Source organism: Notamacropus eugenii, chromosome 6 (assembly GCF_028372415.1).
Source record: "Notamacropus eugenii isolate mMacEug1 chromosome 6, mMacEug1.pri_v2, whole genome shotgun sequence".
NCBI classification, from domain to species: domain Eukaryota; kingdom Metazoa; phylum Chordata; class Mammalia; order Diprotodontia; family Macropodidae; genus Notamacropus; species Notamacropus eugenii.
The window spans coordinates 103460726-103472794 of record NC_092877.1 but is presented as its reverse complement, the minus strand read 5'-3'; the positions used below and the strand labels follow the sequence as shown (position 1 = coordinate 103472794).

At 44.8% G+C, this 12069-nt stretch overlaps 1 protein-coding gene across 3 annotated transcripts in view; it reads right to left on the bottom strand.

Moving 5' to 3' along the window:
• DCUN1D4 (defective in cullin neddylation 1 domain containing 4) overlaps positions 1 to 6719 on the bottom strand; it is a 116273-nt gene extending 109554 nt beyond the window's left edge. The window contains exon 1 of one of the 3 annotated variants that reach the window (XM_072620733.1): positions 6483 to 6719. In XM_072620733.1, coding sequence (XP_072476834.1) covers positions 6483 to 6657 — 175 coding nt within the window. In that variant the 5' untranslated portion in view covers positions 6658 to 6719. Of the gene's footprint in view, positions 1 to 4345; positions 5228 to 6482 lie in introns of those variants that run through there. The other 2 variants (XM_072620734.1, XM_072620735.1) reach the window with 2 other exon arrangements.
• Between the last annotated feature and the right edge of the window lie 5350 nt (positions 6720 to 12069).

Sequence of the window (12069 nt, the reverse complement as noted above, 5' to 3'; positions counted from 1 at the left end):
AAAAAAACAATTCTTTTGTGGTCCATATTGTAAATGCTTTAAAAAGAAGTTATCCCCTGACCAAAAGTTTCAATTGTTTCATCTATTATAAACTGTGTTAAAAAATGAAAAATCTAAAAAAAAAATTTCCTGAAAAAAAAAATTATGGTATTACCTGAAAGCCATAACCAAAAAAAGAGCCTAGACATCATCTTTCATGATATTATCAAGGAAAACTGCCCTGATGTTCTAGAACCAGGGGGCAAAATAAATATTGAAAGAATCCACCAATGACCTCCTGAAAGAGATCCAAAAAGAGAAACTCCTAGGAATATTGTAGCCAAATTCCAGAGTTCCCAGGTCAAATAGAAAATACTGCAAGCAGCTATAAAGAAACAATTCAAGTATTGTGGAAATACAATCAGGATAACACAAGATTTAGCAGCTTCTACATTAAGGGATCAAAGGACATGGAATATGATATTCCAGAAGTCAAAGGAACTAGGACTAAAACCAAGAATCACCTACCCAGCAAAACTCAGTATACTACTTCAGGGGAAAAAATGGTCTTTCAATGAAATAGAGGACTTTCAAGCATTCTTGATGAAAAGAAAATTTGACTTTCAAACACAAGAATCAAGAGAAGCATGAAAAGGTAAACAGGAAAGAGAAATTATAAGGGACTTACTAAAGTTGAACTGTTTACATTCCACAAGGAAAGACAATATTTTCAGTATTTGGGTAGTTGGTGAGATTACACACACACACATGCACACACACACAACTACACACACACACACAGAGAAAGAGACAGAGAGCACAGGATGAGTTGAATAGGAAGGGGTCATACCTAAAAAAATGAAATTAAGGGGTTAGAAAGGAATATATTGGGAAGAGTAAGGGAGAAATGGAATGGGGCAAATTATCTCTCATAGAAGATGCAAGAAAAAGACTTTTCAATGGAGGGAAAAAGGGGGGAGGTGAGAGGGAAAACATGAAGCTTACTCTCATCACATTTGACTCAAGGAAGGAATAAAATGCACACTCATTTTGGTATGAAAACCTATCTTACAAAACAGGAAAGTGGGGGAGAAGGGGATAAGCAAGGGGGGGGGAGGTGATGGAAGGGAGGGCAATGGGAGAAGTGAGCAATTAGAAGTCAACTTTCTTGGGGAGGGACAAGGTCAAAAGAGAGAATAGAAGAAATGGGGGGCAGGATAGGATGGAGGGAAATATAGTTAATCTTACATAACATGACTATTATGAAAGTCATTTGCAAAACTACACATATATAGCCTATATTGAATTGCTTGCCTTCCCAATGGGGATGGGTGGGGAGGAAGGAAGAGAAGTTGGAACTCAAAGTTTTAGGAACAACTGTTGAGTATTGTTCTTGCATACAACTGGGAAATAGGAGGTACAGGTAATGGGGTACAGAAATTTATCTTGCCTTACAGGACAAAAGAGAAGAGGGGAATAAGGGAAGGGAGGGATGTTAGAAGGGAAGGCAGATTGGTGGTAGGGGTAATCAGAATACTCGGTGTTTTGGGGTTGGGGAGAGGGAAGAGATGGGGAGAAAATGTGGAACTCAAAATTTTGTGGAAATGAATGTTGAAAACAAAATAAATATATTTTAAAAAAAAGAAATGGCGTAAAGGTAGTAATGACAAAATCTGGCAACTGATTGGATATTTTGAAGTGAGCCAAGGTGAATGACATGAAACTTTTGAACACAACTTATTACAAGGATGGTGGTGCCCTTGACAGAAGTTAAAAGGAATGGATTTGGAAGGGAAAGATAAGGAAATCTGTCATGTTTACACTGAGTTTGGGAAGCCTGTCTATGGGACATCCAGTTTAAAAAGCCTGTATTTCAAGCAACATGAACAGCAGCCCTACTTTTTGTGGAGTCCACAGGATGACTGATTTGTAACTGAAAAGAAATTTAGAAGATATCAAGTCTAATCCCAATATTGTACAAATGAGAAAAAGAGAAGTTAAGTGAATTGTCCAGGGTACAACAGCTAATTAAGTATCTCAAGCAGGATTCACTCAATTTTTCCTAATTCTGAGTCCAAGGCAATGATAGGAATTGCTGGAAGTCCCTTGCCTGTAGCATATGTTAAATTTGACTCTTAGTTTTAGGACAAACATTCTCTGCATCCGTGGCCTTTTCGCCTGACAATGTATCCAGTTACAAATGTGCTGGAAATACTGGATTGAGACGGTGCCACTTTGTAATCTTGTAAAGTCAATTATTAAGAATACAGGGACTGTAACCACTTGTACTCTATAGTATGTAAGATAACAATAAAAATAATAACATTTTATAGAGCATTTACTATGTACCAGGTACAGTATTAAGCAGTTTTTACAAATATTATCTCATTTGATCCTACTCTATGAGGTAGGTACTATTATTCTCATTTTACAATTGAGGAAACTGAAGCATACGGTGAAATTTAAATGACTTGCCTAGGGTCACACAGCTAGTGAGTGTCTGAGGCTGCATTTGAACTCAGGTCTTCCTGATACTAGCCCTGGACTCAATCCACTGTCACCCAGCCACAGAAAACCTATAAGAGAATTACGTATTCATTTGATAAAGACAATCTTCTATGCAACATTCCTAATATAAAATAAAAGTAACATTTTATTTTCATTTCTGCTTCAAATAAGAATACTAGCTATGTAGAGTATTAAGACTATCAATACTCTTACCCACTGGTGTATATTAAGTTATTGCTTTAGAGAATTATTGGAGTTGTGGAGGGAGAGGAAAAGGATAAAAGAATAATCTCACATGGCCTAGCATAAAAATATTCATATGCTTTTGTCTTTAAGAACATGAAATAAAGAGGGAAAAGAGAACAAACCTACCAGAAAAACTGTACATATTACATACAAAAATGTAAAAACCAGTAATACATCCATAATATTCTGATACCTGCTATAAGATACACATGAAGTAGACAGAAAGCTAAAATTTAGAGATTTCATTATGTCAGATTAACTTTAAAATAACCACAAAGACCACATCCCTTCCCTCTGGGGAAAGCTAGAGAAGAAAAACACAAAGGAAGTGGGAAAGAAGCAGTAATCTTTAGGAAATAAATCCATAAGGCAATTATTGTTATAGACTACAATTCCACCAGGCAACTAACCATTGTTTTTGCTTTTTACCCCCCCCCTTCCAAGAGTAAATGTGCTAGATATATCTTAAAATAGGGTTTCCTGATAATTACAACCTCTGGTAAAGCATGGCAAAGACTTCACCTGAATTTCTCCCTCCAAACCTTACCCACTGCCCAATTTTTGAACCAGTGTACAAATTCAAGGTTTCTTCTCTCTACACTCAACAGTTTCCTACTTCTTACTCATCACATCCTTTTGCTTTTATGCTCAAGTCAATCCACTATATTTTCCTAGTTTTTCCTACCTTCAGTTTCATAATAATAACAAATGCCATAGTTAAAATATCTTTCACCTATGCTCTACTATATGGCCTCCCACAACTCAAACTCTATTTGTTCTACATTATTTTTCTTAGTAAATTTCATCTACAGTACTTAGATTTTATTTCATCAACAAATATTTACCAAGTAGTTCTTTATGCATCACACTATGTTAACAGAAAACAGCATGAATGTACTGAAATAAAAATTATCCCTAGGAATCAAGAGAGATGAATCCTAGTCCCAGATCCACTCCTAAGTAGTCAAATGAACTTAAATTACTTAACCTCTCTGGGTCTTGGTTCCCTAATCTATAAAATGAGTGGGGATGTACTAAAGATATGTAAAGCCCTTGCAGATAAACCTTTCCACAATCAACAGTACTTAGAACTTTTGTCAGTCCTTTGTCTTCCATCTCCCCTCTGGACTTCCATTTGCTTCCCACGCTACAATTAAAGTAACTTTCTTCTGTCATCTCCATACTTTATGTTATGCTAGTTTTATGAATGGAACAAAAAAATGTAAAATTAATTAAGTCATTCCTATCACTTAATTACCTTAAGACTATCTTTTTGGAAGCCCGGCTTATTAAGGCTAAGTAAACAATTAAAATTACTAATCAATTCAACGGTGAAAGCAGCGGGTCTCCTTACCTACCATTGGTGAAAAGGAAACATTCAGCCTACTAAATATATTAATAGAGAAAAAAGATACTTTTTTAAAACAAAAGACAGTGCCTGTTTTTATCCAGCCTCAAGCTAGCACACATACTATACTTGAAAAATTAACAATAACTATAATTTCATTTTATTTTCTTCTTGCCTGTTTTCTCCTCAAACTGATCTTCAGTAGATGGCCCCCAAAGTAAGAGCTTCTACAATGACCGTACACGACAAATGTAATCCAAATACCTTTTAACATTTTAAGGACTGCCGATGTTGTTGTTGGCTTTAAGAAACAAATGCGAACCTACTAGACCTAGTCTGACATTCCCGGACGAAGATACGCTAACTTTAACGCAAAGGAGTCCCCGCGTTAGAACCGCAGGTGGATCCTCCGAGGAGCAAAGCTGCCAGCCACAGGAGGAGAAATCCCGCAAGTCAGAAAAGCCGCCGTGCATTCTGGGAGTCGTCTCCACAGCTACCCACGTGCATCCAACCCAACCGTGTTTTGGCACAGCCAAGACTACAGCTCCCATGATGCCTGCAGAACCCACCTTTCCCTTCAAACCCCGTGGCTGCAACTAGAGCCTAAAGTATAGCCCTAAAATTCCTCCGCCCTTCACCGAAAAAGGCACGAGGCTATTCCGGCCTCAGAGGGGGCCCTACGGCCAGTCAGGTCATGGGAAATCCAGCCCCATTAAACATTAGAAAATGCGTCACAAGTCGAAGACCTCCCGGGACCCAGAAACTGCCCCGCCACGAAAGCAGCCTGCCCAATTGCCCCCCGCCCCCCGGGGCCGTCACCGCCTCTCCTGGGTTCCCTCCTCCCCAGCCCCCCGCAAGCCTCATCCTTCCTCCTCTCCCGCATTACCCTAGGTCACAGAGAGTTGGACCCCTCCCCCGGCCGGGGGCCGTCCCTCTTCACCCCACCTCTTCTCGGGGCATCACCTCAGCTCTCCCATTGGCATGCCTGGGTGCTGCCGACCCTGGCCCGGCCTCCAGCTGGGCCAGCTGCCGGGGTCACCAGGCCCCTAGGGCGTGGGGGAGGGGAGGATAGGGGAGGGAACCCCTCCCACCCACTCCCAAAGACCGGGCCGGAGAGGCCAAGTTCGATCCCGTACACCGAACTGGGAACACCCCCCTAGTCATTCTCGACGACCCCCTCCCGCCTTGCTACCCCAACCCCACGTACCCCTCTACCACCCAACAAACCAACCCTTCCCCTCCTCCATACAGTTCCCGTCCAGCTCCTCAGCTTCCCCATCCCCCCCCCATCCCCAACCTTCTTCTCTCCCCTGCCTCCCTCAGTGGTCCAGCCTCTCCCCACCCAACACACCACACCACCACCACCCCCCATTCCCCAGGCTGCTTCCCCATCCCCCATCATACCGTTCTTCCCTAGAACCCCGCCCCCTCGTGCCGTTCTCCGAGTCAGTCCTGCCCCTTCCTACCGTTCGAACCCTCCCCACACAGTCCCCCGGTCCCCATCCCTACATTGTTCCCCCTCCCCCTCATATTGTTCTGTCCAAACCTCGACCCTCCCCACGCAGATGCCCAAACTCCTCAAGCTATCTTGCCCCATTCCCCTCTCTTATTATCTTAACCACACAACACACAAACTTCAGCACTCCCACCCCCCTACCCAGAGTCCCCCCTACCCAGACTCCTTCTGCTGTCGAGCCCCTCCCCTTCCTAGGGTCCCCCCTACCCAGACCCCTTCTGCTGTCCCCCCCAACTCGCTGATTTTATCTATCCCTCACCCTTCAACACCCCCACCCGCATATTTTGCCTTCCCCAACACACCACCCTCATTCGCCCCCCACACAGGTGTCCTCAAGCCATCCGTCCCAATACCTTCCTCCTCCTCCCCTTTATTACCCACAGGCTCCACCCCTCGCCCCCGTTAAGGTCCTCAGCCCCCAGCCCCATTCTCGAGCCCCATTACTGCCCTCCTCCACCAGCACCACTCCCCACAAGCTACCCTCTCCAGGAGCACAGTACCTCCCCTCCCGGCCTTAATGCCCCGCTGTCATCCCCGCCGGGTCCCCTTTACTCCCGCACCTGGCCCCCCAACTCCCCAAAGAAAGCCAGCCCCTCCCCCTCCCCTGGCGCCCTCGCCCTCCCACCCCCATCGCCTGGATGCCGGCCTGGGCGCGCCCTCCCCCCCTCCACCGGACTACCCGCAGCGTCACGGCGGGCAGTCCCCCGTGAGAGGGCCAGGAACCCGGGAGGCAGTTACGGAGGTGGTGGGGCAGAGGGCTCCGTCGGTGTGGGAGGGGAACGGCTGGGGCCGGCGGAAGGTGCGGGGGTCCGTCTCCAAGACCGGGCGGCGTCGGTCCGCCCCCTGTCCGCGAAGCTCGTCACCCGCTCCCGGCCCGTTACTCACTGACAGCGGCAGCATCCGAGTGCATTTTCGTGCAGCTCCTCCACTGCTCCCGCCGGCCCGGCCTCAGCTCTCCGCCTCCCGAAGCCCCCGCCGGCTCCAGCAGCTCCGGCTCCTGGCAGGGTACCCGCCGTGGCCTCAGAGCCCGCCCCCCGCCTGCCCACCTCGCCTCCACCATTGGCTTTCCGACAGGCCCGGACCGCCCCCTCTGCCACCATTGGTGGATGGTCGAGGCGAGGGGCCGCTAGATGGCGTCCGAGGAAGGAGAGTAGGCCCCACCCCTCAGACCCAGGGCTATTGGCCCCTGCGACCGGTCCTCGCCCCAGCCCCCGCCGGAGGCTTCCTGCGCCACTAGCCGGTTGGACCCGGCGGCTGTCAATCAGCCCAGGGGCTCCGAAAGCGCGTGTAAAGGGGCAAGGCTTGGGGGACAGGTTGCAGTAGTCCCCTCCCCCGGGTCCCCAGGCTAGGGATTGGTGGAGAAACAGGCAGCACACGGAGAGGGGCTGGCCTCCGAGACAAAGCCCAAGAAACTGTCCCAAAAGAGCCAGGAGGGGCGGGGGCCATTAGGACCGCCCCCTCCCCTCGGCCTGAAAGGGATGGGAAGACGCGAGTCAATTCCGTTTTATCTGAAAACTCAGCTCCTGGCCTTATTCCCTCTGTCCATCCCGGGCTCCTTCCACCCCCTACCCACCACCCCGCCCTGTCCAGTCCTCTGCCCAGCCTTTTGCCCTGGGGGCGCCTTGGAATCTGGGCTCGGACCTCTCCCGGAGACCTGCAGCTGCCCCCGGGCAGAGCCGGCAGTTCTCGGTGGGCATTGCTCTTCCCAGGGCCAGGCGGAGGGCCCTCTTAAGAGCCCCGAGTCTGAAAAGCTGTGGTTTCCCGTTTGTCCCCGAAGTCTCAGACCTCATCACGAGACAAATCTGTCTTCTCCCGAATGCGTGGCACACAGTAGGCACTTAATAAATGCTTGTTGGTATGACCTTACTATTACCTCTAGAACCAAGCATATCCTCCATTGTTGGAGATTTTAAAACCCTTGACAACCCTGCCTTTCTAGCAGGGGAGGGTCCGGGAGAGTCCTGTCTGACTGGCCTTCGGGTTGTTCAGCATACCCAAGCATGCATCGCTCCTCGAAGGTGTGGATGCCCACCAGCGGCTAGTGTTTTCCCTCCAAAACTAAAGTGTCAATTTTGAACCCATAAGAGGTTGGGAATGAGCATGCACTTGGTTAAGTTCCCCGACAAGTACTCGAACCTCTCATTCAGGGTGCTGGATGTAAGTAGGTTCTGTCTCCTACAGTGCTGGACTGTGAGCTCCGGGGGGCAAGCAATATCTCAGGTTTAGCTTTGTGTCCCCAGCGCCTAGCAGGGTACTGGATGTAGAGTAAGCCTAACAAAGGTTCGGTTGATTTTCTTGTCTCCCGACTCAGATCTGGCAGCCGGGTGGCCCAGAATGTCGAGCCTGCAGTCAGGATGACCTGAGTTCAAATACAACCTCAGGCACTAGCAGTGTGACCCTGAGCAAGTCACTTAACCTCTGCCTGCTTCAGCGCCCCCCACTGTAAAAGAGGGATAAACTCTGTAAAAGGGATAGGCTCTGTAAAAGAGCCTAACTTGAAATAAGACTTGTAAAGCCCTATCCCGTTTGCTGTTCAGTCGCATCTGACTCTTCCAGACCTGGTGGAGCACCGAGAGCCAGGCCCTTCTGGACTCCACCATCTCTCCAAGTCTGTCCAAGTTCATGTTCCTTGCTTCTACGACACAATCCATCCAATTCATCCACTGCCATTCCCTTCTCCTTTTGCCTTCAATCTTTCTCAGCATCAGTCTTTTCCAATGAAATCTGTCTTCTCATTAGGTGGCCAAAGTGTTTAAGCTTCAGCTTTGTTATGTGTCCTTCGAATGATGAGTCAGAGTTAATTTCTCTAAGTATTGATGGAATTTATCTTCTTGCCATCCAAGGAACTCTCAAAAGTCTTCTCCAGCACAATTCGAGAGCACTGATTCTGAGTAGTTCTGAGTTTTCTTTTATAGTCCAGCTCTCACAGCCATGCATGAGTACTGTAAAAATCATAGCTTTGACTATGTAAACTTTTGTCTCCACTTTTTCCTGTCCAGATTTGCCATAGATTTCCTTCCAAGGAGCAAGGAAGTGTCTTTTAATTCCATGGCTGCAGTCACTTTTTTATTTAAGATTTACATTTTTAGTTTTAGTTTTCAACACATTTACACAAGCTTTGGAGTTCCAAATTTTCTCCCTATCTTTCCCCTCCCTCCCCCCAAGATGGCATGCATTCTGATTACCACTCTGCCCTCCCTTTTATCATCCTCCCCTCTTATCCCCTTCCCCTTTACTTTCTTGAAGGGCAAGATAGATTTCTATACCCCATTGCCTGTATGTCTTATTTCTCAGTTGCATGTAAAAACAATTACAATTAAACTTTTGTTTTTAAGACTTTGAGTTCCAAATTCTTTCCCTTCTTTCCTTTTCACCCATCCCCATTGAGAAGGCAAGCAATTCAATATAGATTATACATGTGTAGTTATGCAAAACTCCTCCATAATAGTCATGTTGTGAAAGGCTAAACTATTTCTCTCCATCCTATCCCACTCCCTAATTATTCTATTTTCTCCTTTAACCCTGGTACCTTTTCTAAACTGTTTGCTTCTGACTAGCCCCCCACCTCCCTTCTATCATTCCCCCCTAATTTTTCCTGTAGGGTAAGATACTTAATTGAGTGTGTATATTATTCCCTCCTTAAGTCAAATCTGATGAGAGTAAGGTTCACTCATTCCTCCTCACCTCCCCCCTTTTCTCCTGCATTGTGAAACCTTTTTCTTTCCTCTTTTATGTGAGATAATTTACCCCCCATTCTATCTCTCCCTTTCTCCTCCCAATATATTCCTCTCATCCCATAATTTTATTTTTAGATATTATCCTTTCATATTCAATTCACCCTGTGTCACCTGTCTACCTATCTGTTTCCTCCAACTACCCTAATACTGAGAAAGGTCTCATGAGTTACAAATATCTTTCCATGTAGGAATGTAAATAGTTCAGCTTTAATAAGTCTCTTATGATTTCTCTTTCCTGTTTACCTTTTCATGCTTCTCTTGATTCTTGTATTTAACAGTCAACATTTCTATTCAGCTCTGGTCTTTTCATCAAGAATGCTTGAAAGTCCTCTATTTCATTGAAAATCCATTTTTTCCCCTGAAGAATTATACTCACTTTAACTGGGTACATGATTCTTGGTTTTAATCCTAGCTCCTCTGACTTCCAGAGTACCACATTCCAAGCCCTTCAATCCCTTAATGTAGAAGCTGCTAGATTTTATGTTATCCTGATTATATTTCCACAATATTCAAATTATTTCCTTCTGGCTGCTTGCAATATTTTCTCCTTGATCTGGGAACTCTGGAATTTGGCTACAGTATTTCTAGGAGTTTTCCTTTTAGGATCTCTTTCCAGAAGTGATGAGTAGATTCTTTCCATTTCTATTTTACCCTCTAATTCTAGAATATCAGGGCATGACAATTTCTTGAAAGATGATGTCTAGGCTCTTTCAAGTAGTCCAGTAATTTTTAAATTGTCTCTCCTGGATCTACTTTCCAGGTCAGTGGTTTTTCCAATGAGATATTTCATGTTGTCCTCTACTTTTTCATTCTTTTGGTTCTGTTTTATAATTTCTTGACTTCTCATAAAGTCATTAGCTCCCATTTGCTCCATTCTAATTTTGAAGGAATTATTTTCTTCAGTGAACTTTTGGACCTTCTTTTCCATTTGTCCAATTCTGCTTTTTAACATATTCTCCTCATTGGCTTTTTAAACGTCTTTTGCCATTTGGGTTCATCAATTTTTTAAGGTGTCAATTTCCTAAGTATTTTTTGAGTCTCCTTTAGAAAACTGTTGACTTATTCTTCATAATTTTCTTGCATCACTCATTTCTCTTCCTGAACTTTTCTCTACTTCTCTTACTTGATTTTCAAAATCTTTTTTGAGCTCTTCCATGGCCTAAGACAAATTCATATTCCAGGAGGCTTTTGATGTAGGAGCTTTGACCCTGCTATCCTCTTCTGATTGTATGCCCTGATCTTTCTCATCACTAAAGTAAGATTCTATGGTCTGAGGTCTTTTATGATGTTTATTCATCTTCCTAGCCAAACATTTGATTTTCCTCTGTCAAGGTAGGACTCTTCTTCCCGTGGGGGCGGGTGTACTGTCCCAGGCTTTAGGGATTTTGCATCAGCCTGCTCGATCCCCCACCATCTGTGGACCCAGAGTTCCAGAAGCAGTTACCATGGCCCTGCCACCACCCCCAACCACCCTGGGGCTGCAACTGGAAGGGTCAAGCCAGAAGACGTGCTTCTTTTTCACCCAGGTCCCACAGAGTTTTCCCACTGACCTTTATAGCATTTGTGGATTGAGAAGTCTGAAAACTGCCATAGTTGCCAATGATTCAGTCCCCAAAGACCTGCTCTGGCCTGTCTGTGCCCATGTGGCCCACATTGTACTACACTCTGCTGCTCCCTGTCCAGTGCGAAAGATCCTTCCTGTCAACAGACTGCCTTTGACTGGGTATTTGTTTCACTCTGTCATTTTGTGGGTTCTGTAGCTCTAGAATTTGTTTATAGTAATTTTTTTTACAGGTATTTAGAGGGCTTTAGGGGAGAGCTCAAGGAATTTTTTGTTTTTACTCTGCCATCTTGGCTCCACCCTATAGTCACTTTCTGCAGTGATTTAGTCACTGCATATAAAATTTGACACCATCTATTTCTTCTGTTTGCCAGGAAGTAATGGGATCAGATGCCATGATCTTAGGTTTTGGGGGTTTTTTGTTTTTATGTTAAGCTTCAAGCAAGCTTTTACATGATCTTCTTTTGCCCTCACCAAGAGTCTTCTTAATTCTTCTTCAGTTTCTGCCATCAGAGTGGTATCATCTGCATATCTGAGATTATTGATATTTCTTCTGGCAACCTTAATTCCAAACTTAATTCTGGCATTTTGCATGATGTACTCTGCATATAACTTAAATAAGGTGACAATATATATTCTTATCATACTCCTTTCCCAATCTTGAACCAATCAGTTCTATGTTTGGTTCTAACTGTTGCTTAGAACTTCTTAAGGAACTTATACAAGTTCCTTAGAAGACAAGTAAGAGCATCTGGTACTCCCCTCCTCTTTGAGAACTTGCCACAGTTTGTTGTGATCCACAACAATTCTGTCACTTCCATTAGCCTTATTATTTCCTAAGGCCCACTTGACTTTACTCTCCAAGATGTATGGTGCTATGTCACGGTTATCAGTGATGTTAAGATCTTTCTTATATGGTTCTTTTAGTACATTCCTTCCTCCTCTTCTCATATTAAGGTAAAGGGGAGATATTGTCAGCTGTTACTGGTAAAGCCTAACTGCTATAGGAATACTGAAATAGAATTAGACATGGGAACATGCTCAACAAAAGTTTTTGTCTTTTTCCCACAAGAAACCCTTTTAGAGACTGATTACAAAATAAGTGTACTTACATCTTCCATTTCCACCTGGGTAATATTTTTCCAGTTCTCTTCTCTCTCTCTCTCTCTCTCTC